We start from the raw sequence: 27,118 nt of genomic DNA, 5'->3' as shown, positions 1-27,118 counted from the left end.
TCCCAATATTCAATCTAAACCTGCTCTCTGTCTGCTTGAAACCATTCCCCCTTGTCCCACCACTCCATGCCCCTGTAAAAAGCCCCTCTCCAGCTCTCTTTAGCTACTGGAAGGAATCCCTGGAGCCTTCTCTGCCCCACCTGGGTGGTTTCCAGGGGAAGAACCAACAACTACTGGCCCCAGAGTGGAGGGAGGGCAGGGCTGAGCATTTGCTGAGCCAGATAAACATCTCCCTGCTCTCTGCAGCATCCCCATCCCCAGGGAGGCAGCTGGAGCTGTTCCTCAGGGTCCCCAGCAATGATGACAGATGAGGATGGAACTGCAGATTGTTCTACATAGACATTTATTGGAAGGGTATGAAAATGGAGTGCAAATTCCAGTCAGAACACGTTGTAGGCAGAGTCCCAGACATGGGTGGGAGAGGAACCCAGGAGGGCAGAGCGTGTCCAGACTCCCTGATGCACCCAGATCCAGAGAGATTTCATCCCCAGGGATGGATTAGGACCCTTCTTTCTGCAAAGCCTTCAGTCCTCCTGCTTCACCCTGCCTGGCTTGTCAGGAACTCTCACCAGGGCAGGCACTATTGGATCAGCTTTGGAAGTGCAGCTTGGAGCAGGGCTGAGAGCCCTGCAGAGTGCAGGTAAAACACCTTCTGTGTCAGAGAGGAGCCTGCTCCCCTCTCTGTGGTACACTGAGAGAGGCAGTAAATATGTGCAGTTTGGTTAATACAGAGCAGTGCATAAATGAGCATTTAACAGTCCTCCTGCTGCAGCTGTTTCCAGTCAAAAGTCCCATCCAAAGTCAGATCAAAATTATCCTTTTCCTGCTCTCGGGAGAGCTCCAGAAACACCTGAAATGGGCAAGGTAATGCTTGGGTTATTTCTCTGTGATGCTCCTTTGCAGGAGGCACAGCCCTGCAGCCCTGGGAGAGATGTGGAGAGGCTTTTTGGGAGCAGGAGCTGAGCCTCCTGTGCTCCATGGAGAAACCAGACAGGCATCCCCTGCTGCAGGTATTTCCATACAGGTTTTCCCCACCAGTGGATTGATTAAACATTACTCATCTTTGCCCCCAGCTTTGTACAATAAATAATCTGCTGTTTCCAGGGCACCCAGAGGGGCTGAGCATGGGCAGCTCCCTCCTTGGTTGTGTGCCTTCCCTGACCAAATGGGGTCTGAGACTTCAGCCAGACTTGGAAAAATCAGGAAAAAAACCAGGAAAAATCCCAGCAGTAAAAAAGGCAAACCATTTTCCACCACTTTGCCAGTAGAGAACCCTCACCCACCAGCCTCAGGCAGTTTTTTGGTGGAGCTGCCTTTTGCCATGCACCAGCCTGGGTTTGGCTGCAGCTTTTGTCCCTGCTCCTGCCTTTACAGCACAAATAAAATTCACCTGCCTGAGACAGAGTATTCAAAGAGAAGCTGTACTCCTCGAGGCTGCAGCTTCGTTTGGCTGTGGAGAAATGAGAAGAGGGTTGAAAATGAGCAGTTGCTGTTCTGCCTTTTTCAAAAGTCCCCTGATTTTCTCTTACCTTCCTCCAGCTTGGAGAAGGACTGGGACAGGGGCAGGGCATCTCTCATTGGGACCTTGTAGACAAGCAAAGAGGGGAACCTCGAGGAAACAGAAGAAAAGGTGATTCTTGCTCTGTATGGAAGTTCTGGGGTCAAACCTTTATGGGTGTCCTGCTGCTGGGATCACAGGAGGGCTGGCTGTGGTGACATTATAAATCAGATCCCTCTACAGAGAGCTGTTCATCCCACTCCACCTGTGTCTGGCCAGCCCACCAGGGATGTTTTCAGGGGTGAGGCAGTGTCGAAACCGCTCCTCATCCCACATTTTGCAGTTACCTCTCCTGGCGGGCTGCACCCGGGAAAATCTTCAGAACCTCAGCGTGCACAGCATCAGAGCTCTCTGCATCCTTGACCTTGATTTCCAGGAGATATCCTTTGCCAAACTTGTTCTTCAGGTACTGGATGGAGCCAATGCACCTGCAGGGCAGGGAGGCACGGAGATGACAGTGAAATCATTGTCACCTCGGCCCCTGCTCCTTCCTGAGAAGGAAACCACGGCACATTTCATGGCACCCGTGGCAGGGGAGGCTGGAGGAGCGGCCTGGGTGAGCTGCAGCTCCGCCAGGCACTGTCACCCACCGGAGCTGCCCGGACACCAGGATGGCCACACGGTCACACACGGCCTCTGCCTCCTCCATGTGGTGCGTGCTCAGGATGGCTCCTGACTCCTTGCTTTGCAGGGCATCCCGGATTGTTCTCCTGAGGTCAGAGTGAAAAGAAAATTGTCCTGGGTTGACTATATGATGCTTTTATCCCCAATCATTGTTCTGTTTATGCTGAATAGTAAGCTTTGCACCTTTAACGCTTGTTCCAGAGAGTGCAGGGGAGGAAGAAGCGCAGTTTGTTTTCAGACCCTGCACTCGCTCCTCCACATTCCTGCTCCTGGACTGTGCGGGACAGAGTTCTCCTTGGCTTTTAGTTAGTTTTAGCTAGCTGAGCCACAGAAGTTCCCTGGACTGTCGGGTTTTTTTTCCTTTTCTTGCACCTGTTTAAACCTGCCCTGGCCTGAACACCAGCAGAGCACCAGCAGCTCACAGCTGTGGCCGCCGGGCCGGGCCTGGGCCGCGGCGTTTCCAGGGACTGATCAGAGACTGAGTGAGCCGAGCTACAGCCCACAGAGGGGACCTGTCTGAGTTTGTCATCTCTTTTGGAGTAGCAAGAGGTTTTATTTAATATTGTTTGGGTTCTATTGTTTAATGAACAGGTTTTTTCTCGCTTTTCTCCAAGGAAGTGTTTTCTCCTGAACCGGCTGGGGGGAGGGCCCAATTGAATCTGCTTTTCTAGAGGAGCCCCTTTGGGGGTTCTCTCCCAAATCTGCCCTGGACCAGGACAAAAATATAAAACAAAGTCTAACGCTCCCTAGAAATATCATTGTTCTCTGTCCATCCAAATGCCTTTCCCCTAAAATGAGAATAAAATTTTCACGTGGAGCAACTTTGGATTAATGACCACATGGTAATGCTTTGAAATAATGACAAAAAATGCTTTTGACTTGAGTCTCTTTATGAATTCTCCCAAATCCCATTTAGGACTGCCCTAAATCTTGCAAAAAGGATGAAGGTAAAATAGTTTTCCTCTCTCCTTGCTCATTCCTGAGTTAGAGAGAGACAAGAAATGTATTTTCCAACAGAACCATTGCAACGTGAGGGACAGCACCATTTGTGGATGGGGTAAAACCCTTTCCGTGTAACTTTTAAATATCTCCTTTTGGCTTCCCATCCCTTTCCCATGCTGGTGGCCCTGTGCCCACTGTGGGAACACCATTTCAGTGTAGTGGTTTTGGTTTGCTAATTTGAGATTTCTCCAGTGTTGAGATTTTCTGGCTAATGTACTAATGAGTGTGGTGGGTTCAGTGCGGGCTAATTACTAATGCACTCACTTCCTGCAGTGAGGTGGGATTAGGAGAAAGGCAAAGCAGCCTCAAAACTTTAAAAGGGTACAAAGAAAAATGTGTGAACAGTAACTAAAAGAAAGAGTAAAAAGAATCAGAATAAAACTTTCAGAACACTTCTCTCTATAGTTTTTCCTGCTCACCAGACACAGCGCTGCCCGTTGGGATCCATGCCAGTGGAGGGCTCATCCAGGAGCAGCACGGAGGGGTTGCCCAGCAAGGACAGTGCCACACACAGCTGTGACACAGAGAAGGGACTCAGCCAAACCTCCGGGCACTGTGCCCACACACAGCTGTGGACAGCACCTCCTCATTTATGGGAATTCTGATTTATGAAATGCGGGTTTGGGAAAGGCTCATTTCCATCACCCCACCCTGCATGAGGCTCTCCAGGGTAGCTCAGGACACAGTTTGGTCCCTCCACTCAGAAAGAGGAGTTTCAATTAGTGTTTGAGCATTGCAGTGCTTATTATAGGTGACCCAAAACACACCTTTCTGGTTATCCCAGGAGGTAATTTTCTGACTTTTTTGTTTAAGTAGTCTTGAAGCTGCAGAGCATTCACAATTCTGCAGGGAAAATGAAAAAAGAACATTTTTATTGTTCCAAATCAATACTCTCATCAGGTGTTCCCAAAATGACAAGAAAAAGGAATTTTTCCCCCCTTGCTCTTGACTCCTGCTTGTTTTCATTAAACATTTATTGTGTTACTAAAATGCAGTGACTATTTGAAACAGAGTGCACTGAATAAGCCACAAGCTCTTTTCTAAACCCATCACCAGTGTCAACAGCATTACAAATCCATTCCCCTTGCCAGTGTCAGCTCAGCACCCTTTCTTGTGATGCCAAACCCTAACCTCAGAGATTTCCGAAAAGCTGCCTAAAGATAACATTCTTAAAAGGGCATTAGTGGTGAATTTATCCCCACCAAACACACTTAGGGAAACTGGAGGTTTTCTTTTCACTAAATCACAGCACAACAGCACTTTTGCAGCTGAGTCCCCTGCGTTTATTTCCAGGTTTCCTCTGTGAATTTCGCCTCTCTGGTCCCCTCCCCGAGGCTGAGGGGTGGAACTTGGAGCATGCCCACCCTCCCTGTGTACCTGTGCACAGCAGCAGCCGTGTCCTCCGGGTGCAGCCCCTTCACGGCCGCGTAGACCCTCAGGTGCTGCTGCGGGGTGAGCTCCAGCCACAGGGGGTTCTCCTGGGGGCAGTACCCCAGGAATGCAGGAGCCTGCTCCAGGGAGCCGCCTCCAGCTCCCCTCTTCATCAGCACCTGCACAACCAGGTGGGCATTGTCCTCTCACACAGCCTTGCCCAGTACAAGGCTGGGCTGGGGTTTTTCGGGAGCAGGATGGGAATACTGGGATGTGTTCCTTGAGCTTTTATGGCAGCATCAGCCTCAGTACATGGCTGAGGCAGTTGGAAGATGGCAACAGCTCATGTACAGCCAGCAGCAGCCAAAGATTTCTTTGTTACAGAGCATATTAAAAACTTTCTAGCCAACAGCATATTGCTAAAGCTTACAGGCAATTGTTCTGGGCAATCACTAAAAGCACACGTACACCTGCTTCACACAGTGCTGGCTTGTCTGCTCTCTATTAACAATACACAATACTCCAGTATTAAGCTTAAAACCTTCAACTATAAACCTTAAAACCTTCTACCTTTATACTCTAAAAGCCCCAATTCATATGTTAGGCATATTTTTCTGCAGTCTGAAGGTCTATCTTGGCCAAGCCTAAAACTCAAGCTATTGCTTCATGTCCTTGCTTGCTGTACTGTTGTAACTTTTCTGCTTGCAGACTCTGCAGCTGCAGCAGAGTCTGAGTTCTCTACTCTTTCTGTTTCTGAGGTCTGCTGTCACAGCCTTCTGAAAGTCTTCTTACTTTTACTATTTTTCCCACCCAAGGGGTGGTTCAGGGGAGATTATGGGGTTTAGGTGAGGAAAAGATGGCAATCAGGGCAGATGCAGCAGCTTATCAAAATTAGAAGTAGCTCACCATCACCTTATTAATACATTATTTAATTTAATAGCATGATGAACTCGATGCACCAGCTTATCAAAATTAGAAGTAGCTCAACATAACCTTATTAATACATTAATACATTATTTAATTTAATAGCATGATGAACCCTGATCACTAATAATGCTCTGACAAAAACTGCAGCCTTGATAAAAACGACAGGTTAGCCTAGGTGCAAGGTTTGGATTTTTGTCATGGACCCATCCCTTGCCCCAGGTGTCTCCTACCTGCCCAGCAGTCAGGGTTGTCTCTCCAGTGATCATTTTGATAGTTGTGCTTTTCCCAGCTCCATTGGGCCCCAGAAGTCCTAACACTTCTCCTGCAATCAATACATAGAATTTCTTAAGACTATTTCCAATTCAAGAAATATATAATAAATATACAAGAATAATCATAAATATATCATAACTATACAAGAAATATGTCAATATATACAGTCCCATAAAAGAAAAAATAGAAAAGGCAGCATACTAATATCAAAGATCATATAAAATAAATTGTTTTATTGTATAAAATACACAATCAAAGAGCCCATAAGATTACAACTTAAAACTGATGCTGTGAATTGCTCCCAGGAGCCACTGCTAAAGTGGTCCCCTCTCCCCAGGATTTTTATTTTATCTTTATTTTCAATAATGGACAGTCACAGGCCATTAATAGGATGCACAAATAACACATCAAGCCCAGACTGAAGGTGTTTTCACAACGGAACAAACAGATTTGATCTCTCTGTCCTTGCTCAGGTAACTGAGAATTAACTGGGCCCAACACAGGTCTGACAGGACAGTCCCAGTTCTCACCTTTTTTAACACAGAAGGAAAGGTTTTTGGTGGCTGTTTTCTTCTTCTTCTTAAAAAGTGAGCCAGCTTGCTTTATTTTATATTCCTTGCACAGATTGCTGACTATAATGACTGATTTCTGAAAGTGAGGAGGAAAGAGCAAGATTAATTTATTATCTTGGCTAGCATCAATCCTTCAGTAATTTTTTTTCCATTAAAAAAGGCAGAAAACCTTCTGAAGATCTTTGTTTTATAGTTTACCACAAATATGAGGTGCAACAGGACACTTTATTGCCTGGGTTCCTTTAAAGAGCTTTCTTCTCCTGAGGGAACACACACTTTTGGAATTTTGATTTTCCCAGTGAGAACAACACAGCCAGAGCCCTGAGCTGCACTGGTTTGTGTTTTACCAGGTAGAAAATCAAACAAAGCAAGAAGGACAACACTCAGGGGTACCTCCTCCTGACTGGGAGCCACCACAGCATTTCTCACTGCTTCCCTTTCAGCTCTGACATCTTCATCTTCCTCCTCGAGCTCCCTGGGGTGCTGCTGGCTGCTTTCTTTCCTTGGGGAAATCCTGAAAACCCACCAGGTTTAGCTTAGGATTTTGTTCTTTACCTCTGTTCTCTACCAGTGCATTTTGGATAAACCAAGAGGGAATTTCTCTGGGATTGAATTTATACAATATTGTAATGATTACTATTAAAACCATCATCGTTATTGTTATTGTTGGGGATGATGATGATAATGATGATGTTTATACTCTGGTTTTTACCAAAAAAAGAAGCTGGTCCATCACACAGCACAGGCAACATCCTGTGGAGGCACTACATAACTTAAAAGCTGTTTTATATATCACACCACTGCAGTATTTAAGGGGCTATTGAAGTCATGAAAAGATCACCAGTATTAAAAAAAATATTTAAAAATAGGGACACAAATGCAGTGTTTTCAAGAGAAGCAGTGGGGTAGGAGTTTAGATCTCATATGTGCATGTGTGTTTATACAAACCTAAATATGGGGTCCCGTCTCAGCACTGCTTTTCCATATTTTAACTCCAAAAAGCGAAGAAGAAGAATGAACAACACGGAATGGATGAAAGGCTGGAAAACAGAGGTTGCCACATTAACAACCTTGCCTCGCCTCCCACCACAGCTGGCACTGAGGTGGTGGCAGTGCTATTAAATATCTGGGGGAAACAGAATATGTGAAAATGGCCCAACACTGAAACTCAGGGTAATCAACACTGCAGAAAACCCTAAGGGCAGAAAAACCCCAATTCATAAAATAACAGGACAGCATGAGGTGATCTGGGCTTATTTCATTTTGCTTTCCCCATTTCAAAGGTGTGAAATTATTCTAGCACATAGGGTAACATGTATCCAGACCCACCCAGATCCTCCTGCATCCTCATACCTGAGGACGGGCTTTAGGAGACCCACATTCCTAAATAAAAGCAATGCTAAATGTTTTCTTACTGCAAAGACAGCAATCAGTGCATGACTGCGTGGAGCCGAACTAAATCGCTCAGCATCCCCCATGAAAATCTGTAAGAATAAAAAAAAAAACAAAAAACCAAACCTTAATGAAGAAGTGTAATTCTTTAGTATCATTCTATCATTCTATCAAATCTGGTTAATGCAGTAACATTCAGAAATGCTTTGAAAATCTGCAAAACTTCTGATTTGCCCCAGATGAACAGATGAGCAGATACAGATGTTTGGCTTTGGGAGCCCTGGTCCTACACCAGAACATGTCACAGCTCTCAGTACACAGACCAGACTCTCCTTCCAGATGTCCTGTCCCAGGACAACATCTCTGCTTTGGGTCCCAGTGGAGAAGGGGTGAGTGGGACAGGACAGAGGAGACTTCACCCCTCAGTAATTTATCATTTATCAAGAGTGCTGCACATAGCTGGGGGGTTTTGTTGAATTCTCAGCTGACTTTCCACCACCCCTGTCAGCTGACATGGAGTAAAGCCCCTTGTGAGCATTCTAAATTTTAACCCAGGTTTTTTTCCAAGACAGATCCATGGCTTCAGATTTTCTCTTAGGATTGGTCAAGCCAAGTTGATTGACTTTGTGGTTGCTCCATCCTTGGCATTGTCCAAGGCCAGCTTGGATGTGGCTTGGAGCAACTGGGTGTTCCTTGACATGGCAGGGGGTAGAACGAGATGAGCTTTAAGGTGCCTTCCAAACCAAACCATTCCAGGATTTCATTCTATGACTCTGCATGGAAGGAATTAAGAGTTTTTACCTAATCTGCAGTCACAGCTGCACAAAAAGTCACCCCCAGCCCTAAGGAGCAGCTGGGAAATGAGATCTGATCTGAAAGAGTCGCTTAACGACACACTCTGGAAAATCCCACCCAGGATCAGCCTTCCCAGACTGCAGTGTGCAGTTACTACCAGACTTTGGGGCAGTTACCCCCAGATTTGGGTGCAGTTACCCCCAGATTTGGGGCAGTTACCACCAGATTTGGGTGCAGTTACCACCAGACTTTGGGGCAGTTACGCCAAGACTTTGGTGCAGTTACCCCCAGATTTTTGTGCAGTTACCCCCAGACTTTGGTCATGAGGACCCAGGGTTGTGTTTCAGGCCTCTCCTTGCCCAGAAGCACCACTCACGTGGGAGTCAATCCCAAAATCAATCGCCAGCCCCATCAGGGGGTACACAGGAACCAGGAGGGACAGAACGCAGAGGGAGATGGGCTGGCCCAGGTGGTCGATGATTGTCCCAATGAAAGCAGAAATAAAGCACACCTGAAAACAAAACAAGAGGGTGACTCAGCTGATGGGAAGGGTTACTCACTACTCCTTAAAACTGTGTGGGTCTAGCTCTGCAATTTCCTGTTGCATTTATAAAAATTGACAAAATATTGAGAAGATGAGAGACAGAGAGGGCTCAGGAGATGCTCAGCTGTCTCTGTCTGAGGGTTGGCTGCTGCTTTGGACCAGCTGGGGAGACTTCCTCCCAGGGACAGGGCTGCTTCAGGCAGAAAAGTCAAACATGGGATCACATCCTCTTCATTCCCATCCCAATTCATGGCAATAATCCACTTCCTTCCAGGTCAGGCTTGGATGATCAGTGTCTAGCCTGATGGGTCCTGTCCCAACACTTTACATCTCTTGGATGTGGGGTGTCAAGTAGAATGATAAATTCATTTTTTGTCTCCATTCCTGCACCAGTTCAGGTTGGATCCAGGTATTCCCCCATGTCACAGCAGGATTGTGGCAACAGAACACGATGACACAAATTTAATACAGAATTGGCTGCTATGAATCACACCCAGATTTATGCTCCACATCTCTGCTTGTTGTTTTGGCATCTAGCTCATCCTCAAGATCTCAGAATGTCTGCAACCCCTGCAGTGCATTATCCAACCATGTGCTCACCACTATCAGGATGAAAGACCAAAGGCCACAGCTCCATCCTTTGCGAGAGTTGAAGGAGATCAGGTAGATTAAGAGAACGAGGGAAATTCCATAACCCAACATCCCTGTGACCTGCAGGGAAAAAAGGAGAAAATTTTGTTGGAGAAAATGGAGTGAGGTAAACCACCAGAAACCCATCTATAGCAAAGGGGAGCAGTGGAAATGATCACACAGTAAGATCAGGGCATTTAGAAATTACCACAATTTTACTCTGAGGTGTAAAGGAATACATTAAGGCAAGATTTATTGCCTTTTACGTCCAGCTGGAGAAACCCAAGGGAGAGGAGGTGAAACAAGAAGGTCACGAAGAGGACCAAGAGTGTTCCAGCACCATCTGCACCCACAGTGTCTCAGCTGCTCACACACAAAATATTCTCCCTCAATCCCTTCCAAGCAAACCAGCAAGGACCAGAATGGGATGTACCAGCAAGAAGGTGATGCCAGAAATCTTGTTTCTCAGGGCAAACTGGAGCCCAAACATGGAGAAGAGCAGGATCCAGCAGAGTGGGATGTCCACCAGTGCCTGGCCACACCAGTAGGCCGAGGGAAAGAGCCCCGAGATCCTCAGCTGGGCACGAGCTCCTGCCTGGGAAAGCACAGTTTTAAAGGGTAGTTTATTGCCTGTGCCTGGTTGGCCAACTGCACCCATGGGAATGGCCCCAGGAAATGAAAAGGGAATCAAAACTGTCACCGTTGTGATTCTGGGGTAAAATTCAACCTCCTTTTGTCTTTCTATATTTTGTGCTGGCTGCAAAAACTTCTCATGGATCAAAACACCCCAAGCTGCCAATCAGGGCTGGGCTCAGTTACCTCAGAGGTTTTTTCCAGCCTAAATGATTCCATGGTTCTGTACTCAAACATCCTTCTGGCAGTGCAGTTGTGATCCCTTCTGCCCACCCCAAACCTGCTCCATTCCAAGGAATTTACCTTGCAGTCCTGTGTGTAGCCCATGGCAAAGTGAGGAGGAAAACCAGGGAATAACAGCAGCATATAAATGAGGTACATGGTCATAATAAAATCCCAGTATTCTGCATTGATCAGCTGAAAACAGAAAAACAAAGCAATTGTGGAAAATGTCTACAATTCATTTTACCATTCATTTTACTGCATTCCTCATGGATTATAGGGCAGTATGAACAAAAAGAGGGATTTGAAACCAAATTTGGGAAGGTTTTCTGAAAGCAGAGCCATGCAAAGTGCTTGCTGGTGAGGAGAGATGGGTGGTGCAAGTCCCACTCCTCCATCCCAGACTTGTGGGGAGCTCTCTCTTCCATCAGCTGATGGGCCAAAGCTTGAATAACATGCTGGAGAGAATAAGGAACCTCCTGGAGAAATCCTCCCAGCCACCCTCTCCACCCAGCAGCCCTTGAGACCCATGTGGGAAAAACCTGGTTTTCCTGAAGTCGAACGTGGTGGTTCCAGAGGCACGGTGAAGAAAGATGGATTTACATGTTCAGACAGCCCTACAAGGCTTCCCATTAAAATCTGATGAATTAGTGAGACCTTAAATGGTTTTCTGACAGCTTCTGGCTTCACTTACAGAGAAGAAGGGGTGGCTCCAGACCTGGATGTGCCTGGTGGAGTTGAGGGATCTCAGCAGGGCGTTGCTGATGACATTCACCAGCACTGGGAAGCAGTTGACAGCTTCCAAGTGGCACAGCACGGTGAACCTGTAGCTCTTCAAAGAGCAGGGAAACAAGGTGAGAACTCCTGGCTTTTCTCATCTGCAGGGAAGCAGTAGAAAAGGAGCACACCAGGAAAATCCAGCCCTGAAATAGCTTTGCTTATGCCTTGTTTGCTAAAAAACCAAATTATGAGGTATTGGAAGTGTGCTAAAAATGTACATTTTGAGGTGGAAGGTCAGGGAGATAAGGTCTCCCCTAGCATGGACTTTACTGCTCAAAACACTTCCTAATTTTCATACCTTACAAAAAGTCAACAGGGCCATTCCACAGGGAGAGCTGAGGGAGGTACCTTGCTTAATTATTCAATTGTTGTGAGGAGACTGGAAGGAGAGGAGAAGAATCCTCACCTGACCTTGGCGGAATACTCGTAGAGCGCCGTTGTGTTCTAGCTCCTCTGTGATATTTTCCTCCTTTGCTATTTCCACTGTAATATCCTGGCTCTGGAGCAGATGGATTAAGTCGTCAATGTCTGTGCCTGGTGTGAGGACCAAAAACAGAGGAATTATAACTGGAAAACAAAAGAGTCTTTGACAATTTTATTTTTATTTTTAAATCCATTACCACCAAAAAAAACCAGAAGAAATCTAATAACTGTGGGGATCAGCCAGCACATGTGTGCTGGATCATTGCACATTAGTTTTTCGGAAGTTAATGGATTTCAGATTGAATTTTTGCATTGTCCTTTTTTAACCCTAGCCTCTCCTGAAGTGCTACAAAATGAATTTTCATTTGGGCCCGTCTGATGAAGATACCAGTGTCATTCTCTGGCTGAATAACATGAAATAACATCCACTCAAGGGAATGTTGAAGGTGAAACTCTGGAAGCAGCCCATTAATTTGACTCAGTATGAGTGAGCCTGGAGTGTGGTGCCTGCTTTGAAAACCCCACACTCTGAAATTGCTTGGACAGAGACCTGGATTTGTGGCAGGGACAGAACCCTGTCCCCACCTTATCTCACCTGCTCTGATACCCTTCTGCACATCTCTCACCAGGGTCTCACTGTGGCTGAAGCCACAGTAGGTTTCCCCCACAGTCCTCTAAAGACAATCCCTCCTCCCTGGTTAAAGCCTTCATCTCCCCTTGGATCCTCCACATCTTCACCCATCTGCTCTGTCCTGCGTTTTCCTTTGGAGCACCAAGAACCCAGAACTGGGAAGGATGGGGAGAAGCTTCTTCCCCTCACCTGTGTGGTTGTAGACCAGGAGAGTGGTGGTCTCCAGGTAGGATTTCCTCCCCAGGGGCAGGAAGTAGCGTGCAGGAGAGAGCTGCCAGGCACTCACACTCTGCCAACCAGCCACCACGCACAGTTGCAACACCAGAGGAAGCAGAAAAACCACATAGAGCAGCAAACTGCGTTAAGAAAGAGATGAATAAACACTCTGAAAAGAGATATTCAGCAGAAGTGCCTGCAGAATGCATTTGTGTGCTGGAAATGGTGGATGATATTCAGATTACCCAATGCTCTGTGAAAGACTTTTGGCAATTTTCATAGAATCACAGAATATCCTGACTTAGAAGGGACCCACAGAGATCCAGCTCATGGCCCTGACATCCCAACAATCCCACCCTGGGCATCCCTGGGAGTGCTGTCCAAACTCTCCTGGAGCTCTGGCACCCTCGGGGCTGTGCCCGTTCCCTGGGGAGCCTGGGCAGTGCCCAGTACCTTCTGGGGGAACAACCTTTCCCAAAATCCAGCCTAACCCTCCTCTGGCACAGCTCCAGCCATTCCCTCAGGCCTTGTCACCAATGACCAGAGAGAATTTTATTTCCAGAATTCTCAAACTTTGATCATTCACCAAATGATTCAAAATGTAGCAGGGAAAGAACCTCAAATCCAGACTGCTCAACTTTTTTGGGCCATGAAATGCCTTTTAGACTTCCATTAGGTACAAGGTTTTCATAATTCAGCACCTTCTAAGCATTTTAGGGCCATGAAATGCCTTTCAGACTTCCTTTAGATACAAGTTTCTCATAAATCAGCGTCTCTCTTTGTGCCCTACCAGGAACTCCAGCTTGAACACCAGCAGGGCCAAATGAGTTCAAACACTGGCTTCTGGGGGAACAACCTTTCCCAAAATCCAGCCTAACCCTCCTCTGGCACAGCTCCAGCCATTCCCTCAGGCCTTGTCACCAATGACCAGAGAGAATTTTATTTCCAGAATTCTCAAACTTTGATCATTCACCAAATGATTCAAAATGTAGCAGGGAGAGAACCTCAAATCCAGACTGCTCAACTTTTTTGGGCCATGAAATGCCTTTCAGACTTCCTTTAGATACAAGTTTCTCATAAATCAGCGTCTCTCTTTGTGCCCTACCAGGAACTCCAGCTTGAACACCAGCAGGGCCAAATGAGTTCAAACACTGGCAACATGAGAGAATTAAAAAAAAAAAAAAAAAAAAAAAAAAAAAAAAAAGAAAAAGCAGAGGAAGCCTGAAAGCACTCTCTGTACACACTGACTTATTTTAAAACTTCCTCCATTTGACATAAAAGAATTTCTAAATGATTCTTTTCTTTGGAAAGAAAATGGGTTTCTCTTGCATAAATTATTCATCATAGAAATGAAAATGCACAAAAGGGAGATTTTGTGTTACTGGCACTGGAAAGAAAAAAACTTTCCCCTCCTCTGAGTGCAGATGACCAAGATCATTCCTAGCCAAGACCTCATATCAATTAATCCAAACTCATGGAAACAGGGGTGTGGAAGTTGTCCCTCCTGGTGTGACCGTGTCCACTTCCAGACCTCCAGGAGATAACCCTGTAGCAATGGATTTGAACAGCTTGGGCTGTGGTGTGCTCCAGCCAAACCACTTTTGGTTGCTCTTGTCAGAGCCCTCTGGAATTCATCAAGGTTACTGGGACATAAATTGTGCTAAGTTAAGAAAGAAGAGGCAGAGAAACAAAATGCCAAGACCACAAGAACTAGATAAAGGCTGTGAAAAAAGTGAAAGTCTGTGAAGCACTGGACTGTAACCAACCACATATCCTGAAAAGTGCAGAGTGCATGGACAAGGTAGAGGCACCAATCAAGAAATGTGTGATTAGTGTGCAGTAGGGTTAGAATGTATAAACAGAGCACAATGTAAACAATAAAGTGGCTTCTGGTTAATCACACTGGTTAGCTGTGCAGGAGTCCTGCTCTCCTGCAGAACCCCCTTGGGACTTACATGGACCGCAGGTTCTTCACCGAGCTCTTGAGCTTCAAGAAGTGCACCCGTGCCATGGCAGAGACCTGCTGCCTCCAGAGGGCCAGGCCCTGCACTGATGCCATCCCAGTGTCCGAGAGCAGCAGGGAGCCTGACCTGGCCTCCTCAGGGCATCCTGGTCCTGCTTCTCCCCACTCCTCCCCAGGGACGTGCTCATCTGCAGAGAGTTTCCACGTGCACATTTATGTCTAAGATTATAGAATGCAGGGTGCCCCCGATGTAGGGAGTGATTGGCACCTGACTCCATTGATTCAGAATGCTGAACAATTGCTTTATTAAACTATACTATATTACATGAATACTATACTGTATTAAAGAGATACTACACTACAAAAATACTGAAGAATACTAAAGAAGAACCCGTGACTGTCTGAGACAGCCAGGACACAGCTTTGAGTGACTGGCCAAGGAAACAAAACAATCCTCATCAAAATCCAACTGACAAATCCCTTCAGGTAAACAATCTCCATAACACATTCCACATGTGCAAAAAACAACAGGAGCAGAGAATAGAGATAAGAATTGTTTTCTCTTTCTCTGAGGTTCCTTGCTGCAATTCCCAGGAAATGTCCTTGGGAAGTTGTGCCTGCCTGCTCTCTATGAAGAGAGCTGTGGCTGCGTAAGACCAGCTTCTAGGTGGGGATTCATGAAAGTTTAAGTGGCACCTTTGGAGGTTACTGCAGAGGAGCTGATCTCTTTGGCTGTGGGTGGTAAATTGTACCTTTTTGATTGTCTGTAGCTTCTCCCTCCAGCCTCAGGAACACGTCCTCCAGGGTTGTCATGCTGACTCCATAGTTGATAATTCCCTGCTCAGAGCAGCTGTCGAGGCCACTGAACAGATCTGGAGGACAGAGATAAAACAAAGGCATAAGCACAGATACCCAGATCACTCTGGCTCAGCTGAGCCAGCCTGACTGAAGCATCTACCAGAGAACTGCCAGGACAAAGGTGTGGTGAAACAAAAAACTGCCAGAGCCATCCCTCATAGAAGGTGTTCTTCTGCTTAGCACCAACATTTCAGACTATTTTCACCCTCTGTGGGATGGGCAGGCTGAAGTGATGGGCACAGTGGGTGAGAAATGGGCACGGAGCAGAGCAGGTTGTGTGGGGTTGTCTCTGATCTCTGTCTTTTCATTTAGCAGAAAGAGAACTGAACTCTCAGTAACACACGTGGCCAAGTTTAGCCTGCAGGGTTTGTCACTGCAAACAGTAGAAAAGCATTTTTTGCACAATTTGATCTTAAATGTATGATAAAATTGTGGGGAAAACCCAAACTGCGATGGTTTTGAAGTCCTGATGTGACTCCTGTTAAATATCTCCCTTTGCATTTCTCCTTCCACACATTTGTCTTTTTTTTTTTTCTCTATGAATAATCTTCAATTATTTTCATATACATTACCTGGGAATTTATTAACGTTTTCTAAAGGCAGTTTGTATCTCAGTTCATACTGGGTGTGTCCTGAGAACGTGGCATTGGGGATGTACCGTTTCACCAGGGATGTCACATTCTCCAGGTCACAAGACTCACTGACATGGATCCTGTTTGTGGAAAAAACCACAGACGCTTAGGTTTGGAATAAAAAAAACCAAATCCACCCAGACAAACTTTACCCACCATTTTATGGATGCGTAAAAAGAAAACTCCAATATTTTTCATTCATTCCCTGCTCTGGATTAACTAATCCCAGCCCTAAATCTTACTGCTGTTTCAGTTAAAGGAGCTGGATTTTAATGCAGCTAATTTGTTTGTTTTGATGACATATGCTCTAGGGTTTCATTAATTCTGCTGTCCCCTTGTACTTGCACATTGCCAGGTATTGCTGGGGCTTAAGGAGATACCTTAAATGATAGCAAATCCCCCATTTTTTCTTCAGGAACAGAGAAGAGCCAACACACTTCAGCCTCCCGTGTGAGATAAAAGCCTTGCGGTCTGGAGAAAGGAAAAGCCAAAGGAATTTCTAGTGCAGAGCAGCCACTGCCATCTTCCGGGGCTTTGTGCCGCGGGGTTATCCCACAGGGATGCCCCAGGCAGAGCTCACCCGCCAGGATGTCAGCCTCGTCCATGAACTGGGTGCTGAACAGGATCACCCGCCCCGCCCGCTGCTCCTGCAGGAGGCTCCACACCCGGTGCCTGGAGAGAGGATCCAGCCCCGCCGTGGGCTCGTCCAGGAGCAGAACCTGCAGGGACGAGGGGATCAGACATTCCCCATGGTCACTCTTGAGCCAAGAATGACACAGGGACAGTGAGAGGCAGTTCTGTAGAAAAAGCAAAGAAGGTTTTATTCAAGAGACCCGCGCGGTTTAAATAGAGTGATGCGATGGATTCTGTTTGATTGGCTAACTAACAAAAACACCTTCCTCACACACCGTCCTTGAGAAGAACAGAAAGATGAAGTAGAAAAACACCACCTGCAGATTGTTTACACTTAACGAGTTACCACATCCTTAGGACTCCCTGAAAATTCTCACAAGCTGCTGTGAGAAGCACTTGCCGTTTCTCTCTCTGTCCCACAGCATCCACGCCCATTGCCGGAGCGGGGGCACGGCTTTGGGGTTTGGGGTTCTGAAGGCAAGAGACCCTGGGCATCTTTCAGACAAGGGCAGCTGTTCTGGGGACTCTGAGAGGTCAGGTAACTCTGTCTGCTTCAAAACTCGGCTGGCAAGGTGGGTTATGAATTTAAAAAAACAAAAGAAATTAAGAAATTTACTCATTCTAATTATAAGCACTTTAAAAATGTCTGAAATCCTGGAGCCAAATACATGCCCAAGGTTTCAATTATGCTGGACTCAAGTGTTTCCTACATCACAGAGCCATGCCTGCTGCTTTACCTGGGGGTTTCCAAGCATGGCTATTCCAATGGATAACTTCCTTTTCTGACCACCACTCAGTTTTTCAGCTTGAGTGTCTTGAATGTTGCTGATATCCAACAGTTCCAGAATCTTTTGCACCTAGAACAGCACAAGGATGTCCATTCTCAGCAGCTATTGTCCTTCCATCCTTTATTAGGGTAGATTTAGATTTAAATTAGCCATCAGAAGGAAATTATTCCTTTTGAGGGTGGGCAGGCCCTGGCACAGGCTGCCAGAGAAGTTGTGGCTGCCCCTGGATCCCTGGAAGTGTCCAAGGCCAGGTTGGGTGGGGCTTGGAGCTTCAATTTTCAGAAGATCCAGGTGGATTCTCTGAGCTTCCCAGTGCAAAAGGAGCCTCTGTGGAATGGTGGGGAACAGACTCTCACCTCTTGCTCCACCTCTTTGGACTTGATGCCCTTGATTTCCGCAAAGGTTTTCAGGTTTTCTTTCACTGTCAGGACCTCAAACTGCGTGTTGAACTGCGGGCAAATCCCGATCATCCTCCTGATCTCCTCCCTGTCTCCCATTTCAGACAGTTTGTAGTTGTATATGGTGGCAGAGCCTGTTCACGGGGATAAATGGGTGTCTTAGGCTGGAAATGCAAAATGTGGCTGGGGGTGTGTATTCTATTGCCATCTGTCAGAGGTGGGACAGTTCTCTGCTGTTCATTGGGCAGGTTCCTTTATCTCTTCACAACCCATCCTCCCTCCAGGAGATCTCTGCTGTTCATGGGCCAGTAATTATTAATTATCTTCTGTTCTAGTAAAGGACTGTTATTCCTGCTCCTATATGTTTGCCTGAGAGCCCCTTAATTTCAAAATTATAATAATTCAGAGGGAGGGGGTTTACATTTTCTGTTTCAAGGGAGGCTCCTGCCTTCCTTAGTAGACACCTGGGTTTTCAAACCAAGACAATGGGATGAGGGGGAATGAAGTGAGCTTTAGAGCTTTTGGGTCAAGGCCACCCCACCCCAGCCTGCTCCTACCTTCCGAAGGGAAGCTGAGCCCGCTGAGTACGTTCAGCAGCGTTGTCTTTCCAGCCCCGCTGTGGCCCAGCAAGGCAGTGATCTGACCCTCATAAATGTTTAAAGACAGACCTAGAACAAAAATAACAATCATGTCTGGGGAGAAATGAGGTTTGAATTGCTCTTCCTCACTGCCGAAGGCAGGAGAAGTCAAAAAGTACAAGAATTAAGTGATAATAATTAGCCACAAGAGCGCTGAGTGGGGTAAAGATCTGCAAACATTTAAAGGCATAAGGAGTTGGTCTGTATTTAGAAGAAAATATAGAAATAAAACAATTTTTAAAAATTAAAATCTTTCTTTTGTCTTATTAAAAACAGCAAATCAGTAAAAACTGAGCAAAATAGTGATCAGTTGCATCAATTAACATTTGACATAAATTTTCAAGCAATGCAAGTGGATTTTTTTCATTGACTGCCTGTTTACATTGTATTTAGCAGGAATCAATCTCCAGCTTTCATACCTCTTAGAGCTTCTGTCTTCTTGTCCTTCTTGTAGGCTTTTTTAATATTGTGGAGCCTAAAAGGAAGTTAAGGAGGTTATTTGGGGATTTCTATAAATGCTTTTCCCTGCTGCCCTTTTACATTTCTATGGACCTTAAATTACAATGACAGAAATGGCATGAAGAAAATAAAAGGTGCTGGGAAATAAAGCTGAGATTTACAGGTTTGACAGGCTCTGTGCCTAGGTATGAACATCCCAACCTGGCACCAAAAATGGGGCACCAAGACTGGCAAAGACGAGGCCAAGCCCATTGCAACACTTTCACAATGGGTTACCCTCTTCATTCTCCCTTTTGTCCCTAAAGGACAAACAAACCAGAAAAAAAAAACCAAAAAACCACAAACAAACAAACAAACAAACCTCACAACAAAACAAAACAGAAAAATAAAACCCAAAAAACCAAAACAACCAAAAAACAACAGAAAAAAACCCCCAACCCAGTTATTTTAAAATCTAAATTTACCTAAATCCCACCTTTAGTGACCAGTCTGAATTATCTTTTTATCTCTAATTTTTCTCTGTGAAACAAAATGTTTTGCAAGAGCCTCACAAACGTGAAAACAGCCTAGAAAAGTCCAACCCAAGCTGATGGAAGGAGTGGGGAGCCCTAAACCAGACACAAGCAATCCCTTCTCTCTGAACCTGATGGCCTCCTTCCCCAGGAATTCGGGGGGCACAGGCTCCACATGGTCCCCAAGGAGCTCCTCAGGGGTTGCTGTGGCTCTGGGCACGTCCCTGGTGGAGCCTCTCCTGCTCCTCATCCAGTACGAGGCCTTCAGGAAGAACAAAGGAGGGGCTGGGATCCCATATTTGCCTGCCAGGAAAGCAAAAAGATGGCCTGACATCAACCAAAGGCACAGCCAAGACACCGTCCTAGACTAAACTTTTAGGAGTTTCAAATAAGTGCAAAAATTGGTGATTTTTTCCAGTCAACCCCCTGCCAGGTTTGGAGCAGAAGCAGAGGAGACAAGAAGGGTGGCTCCAGGGAATTACATCATGAATTCAGTGCTTTTTGTAATGAATTAAAGTATTGTCCTATATGTTATTACACTACAATCTCATAATTAGAAAGAAAAAATATGAAATAAAAAAGTTAAATACTTTGTTGTCATTGACTCACTGAATCTGATGGGTGCCAGAAACAGAAAAGTCACTCCATGACATCATAAATTTCTTTTAGTCCAAACCTTATTTTGTTTGAGTCCAAGAAAGGAGCAGCCCATCATTTCCTTGATATAGCGCATGCAATCCATGTAAATAAAAATAAATCATTCCTACCTGGCATAATTTTGTCGAAATACAGAGCCAGCAGCATGTACAAGACTGAGTCAAACACCAGCAGTATGTAGGTTGAAAATAAAAAGTATGCTTCCTCCATAAGGTTGGAAAAGGAGAAACCTATTCCATATTTCTCTAAATCAAAAATCTGAAATAAAAGAGGAAGAAGAACAAATTTCAGGCTGGAAAAATATGCAGATGCCACCAAACCATGGATGCAACTCTGTTTCTTAGCCCAGAAATCATCTGCAGTACTGACCAACTGTTCTTATTTTCTTTCTAAAGAGGAAAGGGAATGAATTTACACCATGCAGAGATCTTCATGCTTTAATTCAGAATTTTCCAGAACAATCCAGAAACAGAAGAAAAGATCAGATTTTTAGAGGAGATCAGTTAAAAAAAACCTGATATGGGCACCCTTTATGTGACAGTCATGACAAAAATGTTATAATTTACATAATGATTGATTTAACCATATGGCAAATTAACAAAGTCAGTCCCTTTTGCTGCTGCTGCAGAAATGTCCTCTCTCAGGCAGATTTTTTTTTAAAAAATATATGTCAAGAAATATTAGATTACCAGAGCTAGCAAGAGCTGTGCAGATATGACTAATGGAAAACTGGGCACTGGCACAGATTTCTGCAGGGTGGGGATGGAGGAAGGGCAGGGATGGAGGAAGGATGGGGATGGAGGAAGGGCAGCAGCAGCAGGAATCCAGAGCTGCATTTGCACAGTCCCTGCTGCCAGGAGCAGGGGAGTGGCTGGGCAGCCAAGGATGCTGTCCCTGATGTCCCCAAGGATAATGGGGCTGTTGTGTGCAGGATGGGGCCATGTGGAAGCTGCAGACGTGCACAGCAGCAGATTTTTGTGCCAAGGGCCCTGCTTGTGTCTGTATTCAGCTGCTTTTGAAGCAGGGGAATGGGATGGGGGTGTTGGAGCCCCTCTGTGCTGCCCAGCACAGCTCAGCTCACCTGGGGGTTTCAAACAGGCTGTGCAGAGGAAGGGAAAATGCCTGGGCGCTTTCCAGCTGGATTTTTGAGCTAAGGGCAGGAATTCCTCCACCAGCAGGGGAAGGAAGGTTCAGCTGCAGGGTGGTGCCCCCGTACCTTGGCAATGCCAGTGTTGAAAGCAAAAGGACACATGAGACCAAGGAACCACTTCAGTGGCTTGGGGACTTCTTCTATCAGCACTGCCAGGCTCAGGAACCCGAAGATAAAGATGATGAGGAAGCCAATGGAGCTCACAAGCTTGGAGGTCCTTAAGAGCGAGCAGAGCATGAAAACCAGGTGGATCTGTAAGGACAGAACTTTTCTTCAACCACTGAAAGAAATAATTATTCTTAACAGCAGCACTTCCATCTGCCAGGAACCAGATTTCAGGTCAGATTTCTGCTAAGCTGAGTCTGGATAATAAAATCTACTAAAGCCCTTCTTAGTGGGTTAACCCGAGTTTCAAACTGGGCCTTTTGTAGCCAAGCAAGAGCCTGTCAGCCCTTCAGGCTGCAAATCAAATCTCTGCTGCTGACCTAGAAAAGCCACTCAGACGTTTCAGCCAGCGTGGCCCACAAAGCTCCTGAGCACAAAGGCTCGCTTAGGTTCATCAACAGGGTAATAAATCATGTGGGGAGGAAATCCGGCTTTAAAGCCTGACTTACACACGCCAGGCCATAGAGGAAGAACAGGAGTGAGACTGCAGGGAAGCTGCTGGCGTAGAAGCGCTCGCGCAGCACCAGGGCCGTCAGCAGGCAGGACAAGATCAGCACATAGAGGGAGTACAGCAAACTCCAGGACAGCCTGGGGAGGGAAAGGTGCCTTAGCCCTGTGGGTAATGACCAGCTCTGCTTACAACTTCATCTGCACGTCACAAGCGCTTAAATGGAAATATTAATTATTTCCCGTGGCAATCATTTCTCTTTCACATCCTCAGAACAGAGAGGTGATCCAGCTTAGGAGGAAATGCCCCAGGGAGCAGAGGACACCCCTGCCGTGCTCAACCCTCTGGATGAGAAACTGAACAAAAGCAGTGATCAATTAATATTTGACATGAATTTTTAAGCAATGCAAGTATGTTTTTTCACTGACTGACTGAAATATTTGCACAACGGTGTTTCCTTGTCTCTACCAGGAATCAATCCCACAGAGTGCTGGAGAAAAGTTAAAAACCCCTTTAACTCATTAACTGGCTTCTCAAGTGCCCAGGAACAGACTGATTTTTGGCAAACGTATTCCAGTTAAAAAAGAGCTCACCAAAATGCAATCTCCTGCAGGCCCATGGTCTTCATCAATTCTTTGAGCTGCTTCTTTTCTCGTGTGACATTCCTTGATAAGAAATACATGAAGGGGAAAAAGCACATCACGATAACGACCATGAAGAAGCTGTACTCCAGGCTGATGGAGAAGAAGATGCTCTGGGACTTCATTCTAGCACCAGCAATGGACTCCATTTCTTCCCAAACAGAATGATTTGTCACCATCTAAAGGAATGGAAGGTCAACAGATCAGTGTTTTGCTTATTTTCTGCGTGAGATGCATTTATACAGGGAATATTCTGCTTCATCCTCCCTGGATTAAGTTTTAAAAGCAGCTTTATTTTCTGACAAAGCCATCCCTTGCTATTACCACAGCAGAGTTTGCCTTTCTTATATTATATTTAAAATATAAAAAAGGATGTCTCCATCAGTTCCTAAATTTGATTTACCTCTATAATGGCAGCATCAATGCTGGACTGCAGGGACAGGAAGCCTTTGTACCAGTACCTTGGGCTCTCACAGCTCTTCCAGGAGAAGTCATGGCAGCTGTCTGCAAGGCAAAGGGCATCACACTAATGAAAAGGAATTAATTTTCATTATTGTAATGACAAGAATACACTGGCACTGTGGGAATCTCTTCAAATGGACAATGACAAGAAAAAAACCCCAAACCACCCACACCCACAATTCATTCCAGCACTTAACAAATGTGGATTATTCCCACCCTGTCCACACCAGGCAACCACCCTGAAATTCTCATTCTGTATTACCTACGTATCCAATGACTTCATTGGGAATAATCACATGTGTGGTAGGAAACCTGAGGTGGTAGGAGAAGTTGTCCTTAAATACAACTCCTATGGTTTCCCTATTTGAAATCCAGGCTTTCTCCATGGCTCTCTCATTATCCACTTCCTTTAGTTTTATACCTGTGGAGTGTCAGAAAAATATTGCCGTGAGATTTTGTGAGTCTGGAAATGCGTCCAGAGGCATTGAGGGAATGTTCTGCTTTCCCAGCACTGCAACTCCTCCTTTTCTCTCTGGCCAGGGAGGCAGCTCTAAATACTTCAGACTTTACCAGCTGAGAAGAAATGCACCTCAAAAGAATGGTTTTTAATGTGTTTTAAAAGTATTAGGGAACATTAGGTAAGGCAGAGCTTTCCAGTTCAGAAGGGCACACTGACCTCACATGTAGTTTAAATCCTAGAGAAGAAATACTTGTGAAAATGGAGGATTTAGGATGAATTTTAAGCCATCTCCTGATCAAAGACACTGGAGAACTCCTACAACACAGCACATGCACAACGGGTGCAATAATGACAAAATCCAGTATTTAAAAAGCAAAACCCACCCGACATGACAGAGCTGGAGGCCACTTTGCTCATGATGTGCCTCGTGGTGGCAGTGGCAGGGGTGAAAGTGACGGTGGCCCCGGTGGCATTGAAGGCAGGGTCATCCAGGTAGCCCAGGTGCTCGGCGGGCACCTCGGGGTACCGGGTTTGCATCATGAATATGGACGAGGACACGATGAACACCAGGGGCAGGAAGAGCAGGGACAGAAGCCACTCCTACACCAGGGAGAGCAGGCAGGAGAATTTCATGGCAGTAAGAAAGCAGGTTCGTTGTGGGATTAAAATGTGAACAAGAGGAATTCAGTCTTTTTGGGATTAAAATGTAAATAAGAGGGACTCGCTCATGCCCATTTCTTAGGTGGGGATGAAGAGATTCTGCATTGTGCCCATCATCTTCTCCAAGAGCCCATCTGTGCCCTCATTTGTCACAAACGAGACACAAATATCACCATAAAAAAAAAAAAAAAAAAATCCCCAAAAAAAAAAAAAAAAAAAAAAAAAAAAAAAAATCAAGTCTCCAAGTCTTCATTGCCAGTCAGGCATCTCAAAAGTATTTTAAGTTCTAATTTTACCCAAATAAGTTGGTGTCTAGGGGCATGCAGGGATTGGCCACTCTCAGTAGTCAGCTACTATTTTGGTTTTATTTTTAATTTTTTCTTACCTGAAAGCTCTGCATCTTCATCCTCCACTTGATCAGGACATTTTTCCATAAGAGAATTTTAATTTGCTGAAAAACACTTATATTCCTCTGGACTGTCTTCATCTTTGAACCTGGAGACAATTTCATTTTGAAAATTGCTTTCAAATACAACAAAAGCCAAACCACCAGCAACTGGTTTTATTTGCACAGTCCTTGCAGATGTGCAGTGAAACTTTTTCTCCCTTTTTACAGCAAGAAGGAGCTGAAGAAACTCAGATGTTGTGTGCTGAGCACAACTACCCCCGCAGCACAGGGTCCAAGAGACCTCATCACCTTCAACACACACCAACCCCACAGCTCAGCAGCAAATGCTGATAAAAATCAGAATTTCAGGCTTCCATGCTTCAGCATGGAGAATTTGGGAGGAGTTCATAATTTATTGATGAAATAAAAAAGGGACTATCACATTACATGACCTAATTGGCTTGGGTGGGCTCAATATCCAACAAACAACAGCAATATAGTCAATTAAAATCCCTAAAATCTTTTTGCTTGCAATTTTAATGTGTTATAGGCTCAACACCAAGAAGTGTTGAGCAACTGCTGGCGGTGGTGTGAGCTGAGCTCTTGTGGAAAACAGCATCTGCTGAAGGGAACTCAGAGCCATGAGAGAGCAAGTTCTTGGCAGTGCGTGGGAGAGATGTCGCTGGCAGGTTATTAATGAAAAATGAGATAAAACTGAGTGGCCACGAGCATGCACTGATGTGTTACTCCAACAGACAGGGCAGAATCCTCAAAATGACATGGTCCAAGCAAAACAAGGATTATTTTGCCTGGTTAATGCTGGTGGTGGGAACTGAAAGTAAAGCATAAAGCTCCCTGTCAAATTTTTGCAGATGAGATGTGTGCTTTTAACCATCCATAAAATATCCATGAGGACCTGTAATGAGCAAAAGGATTCAGTAGCTCCGTGTAAAAGAGCTCTTCTCACATGGCCAAACTGCTCTGCTGTCACATCTAGAGCTAAAATCTGCTTTTCAACAAAATCCTGATCTTCCCTAAGTGATTCTCAGGTAGAAAAATCAGAGCTGTTACAGACCTAATCCCTTCAAGCCTTCCTGTCGTAAGGAAGGAAGATTTACATTGTCCTGTTCCCCTGGGGGACAATGCCTCCTGGTGCTGACAGGCAAGACAGAGTTTATCTTCTTCCAGATATTTCTATTCAGCCCTCAGGGGCTGAATCTCTGGGTGTGATGAGACAGCAGGCACTGGAATGCTGGAAAAGCAGCTGCAACAAATGGGCTGCAAACACTTGCCCTGGCTTTTGCCACCATCTCTAAACAGAGTTTTTCCTCACTGATGGTCTCCCTAAACTCAGGTGTATAAAAATGTCAATTTAGCCTGTGTAATAACCTCTAGACTTCCTTGAATAAACTATGGGTTTAAACTTGCTATTATATGGTTGCTTTTTCACCCCACAGAAGTGAGGATTAGGATGTTGTGTGCACATCTCCACCTCTGCCACGGGGTTTGTGTCACAGCTAAAGCCCCTTGCCAGGAGGTTCTAAGAGTCCCATGGAATAACCTCAGCAGGCTGATATGCCCAGGAGATCCTGGGGTGGAGAGTGGCACACCAGGAGCTCATCCTGGACATGCCATGTGTCCCTCATGTGGTCATCCCTCAGTGCCCCCTGCCTGTGCTGCTGCAGGGTTTGGGCAGCTGGGGGAAATGTGGCACAACTGATTTCTTTGCTCCTGTGCTATTTCAGGATGAATTTTTTAGAGCACAAATAGACAGAACTTTTAAATTCGAACTTTAGCTTACATTGAAGGTAGGGAAAGAAATCTGCTCCTCGTATGTCCTGGATCTTTTAAAATACTGAACTGAAGCTGCTGCTTCCTTGTGGTGCTGAAAAACTCTAGAAATAAACCTCTGCCATAAGCTGAGCTCCATTTGTGTGTTATTTCATCTCAGAGTAAGGTTTAAAAGACTCTGTTGCCTTTAAACACCCCTAAGCTTGACTCAGCCTATTAGAAAGATGCCCCGTGCCCCACGCCGTGTACCTGCCCTCACCTGCTGTTATTAGCAGCATTATCATTTACTGGGGCTTTCATACCTTCAAAATAACATTTGCTATTTAGGCTTAGGAAGAATGCTTCAGCCTTACCTCAGCAGGAAGGTTTGAGAAGAATCCAGAGCCTGTCCTGGAGGAGCAGAGGTGCTGAGCCTCCCTGGGCTGGACTGGCCGACTGTCCCGGAGACTCCCAGCTCTCCTTTGTCGTTTTTTCCCCCTCAGGCACTTCTGCAAAAGACATTCCTCACACCATGGGTTCTTTTATTCCCTGGCTTCCTTCTCCTTCCTCCCTGGCAGAGCTCCAGCTTTATTTGTCTCAGAAGAAGCACACAGAGCACATCGCTGTTGAGGCGCTGGAGCGCCTTGTCCGAAAAATTAACTCAGGACATTCTTGACTGGTGGCCAAGAGAAGAAAAACAAGCCCCACAACAAAGCACACAAAAATCCTTTCTCTGGCAAACTCTGCTGTGTTTCTCAGTGTAGCAAGAGGGGCTGAAGTCACAGTACCGGCAGGGGAGGACAAAAGATGGCAAGATGGCAAACTCTTCCCGTGGCAGAGCAG

At 45.5% G+C, this 27,118-nt stretch overlaps 1 protein-coding gene across 6 annotated transcripts; it reads right to left on the bottom strand.

Annotated features, from left to right (window-relative positions):
* Positions 1-247: 247 nt before the first annotated feature.
* LOC121363435 (ATP-binding cassette sub-family A member 9-like) lies at positions 248-27,032 on the bottom strand. Of its 6 annotated transcripts, XM_041485766.1 has the most exons (39): positions 26,650-27,023; positions 24,503-24,612; positions 23,841-24,057; positions 23,260-23,418; positions 22,939-23,039; positions 22,488-22,714; positions 21,896-22,034; positions 21,348-21,533; positions 20,242-20,389; positions 19,606-19,777; positions 18,923-18,978; positions 18,423-18,533; positions 17,824-17,999; positions 17,417-17,536; positions 16,627-16,765; positions 16,427-16,517; positions 15,987-16,126; positions 15,309-15,428; positions 14,549-14,744; positions 12,567-12,733; positions 11,730-11,857; positions 11,238-11,375; positions 10,625-10,738; positions 10,122-10,283; positions 9,659-9,769; positions 8,891-9,025; positions 7,743-7,811; positions 7,276-7,367; positions 6,721-6,841; positions 6,286-6,403; positions 5,713-5,804; positions 4,562-4,734; positions 3,952-4,027; positions 3,604-3,698; positions 2,149-2,268; positions 1,846-1,986; positions 1,530-1,609; positions 1,395-1,450; positions 248-850 (listed from the first exon to the last, which is right to left on the bottom strand). In XM_041485766.1, exons 2-39 carry the CDS (start codon positions 24,602-24,604, stop codon positions 752-754), a joined length of 4,887 nt encoding a protein of 1,628 aa, XP_041341700.1. In that variant the 5' UTR covers positions 24,605-24,612; positions 26,650-27,023; the 3' UTR covers positions 248-751. The 6 variants fall into 6 exon arrangements, 5 of the variants coding, with proteins under 5 accessions (XP_041341700.1, XP_041341701.1, XP_041341703.1 ...); XM_041485767.1 differs by lacking the exon at positions 23,841-24,057 and having other exon boundaries at positions 251-850; positions 26,650-27,022; XM_041485769.1 differs by lacking the exons at positions 23,841-24,057; positions 24,503-24,612; positions 26,650-27,023 and having other exon boundaries at positions 257-850; positions 23,264-23,388.
* Between the last annotated feature and the right edge of the window lie 86 nt (positions 27,033-27,118).

The sequence above is a fragment of the Pyrgilauda ruficollis genome, unplaced genomic scaffold (assembly GCF_017590135.1).
Source record: "Pyrgilauda ruficollis isolate IOZ18807 unplaced genomic scaffold, ASM1759013v1 scaffold72, whole genome shotgun sequence".
NCBI classification, from domain to species: Eukaryota; Metazoa; Chordata; class Aves; order Passeriformes; family Passeridae; genus Pyrgilauda; species Pyrgilauda ruficollis.
This window is presented reverse-complemented; position numbering and strand designations above follow the sequence as displayed.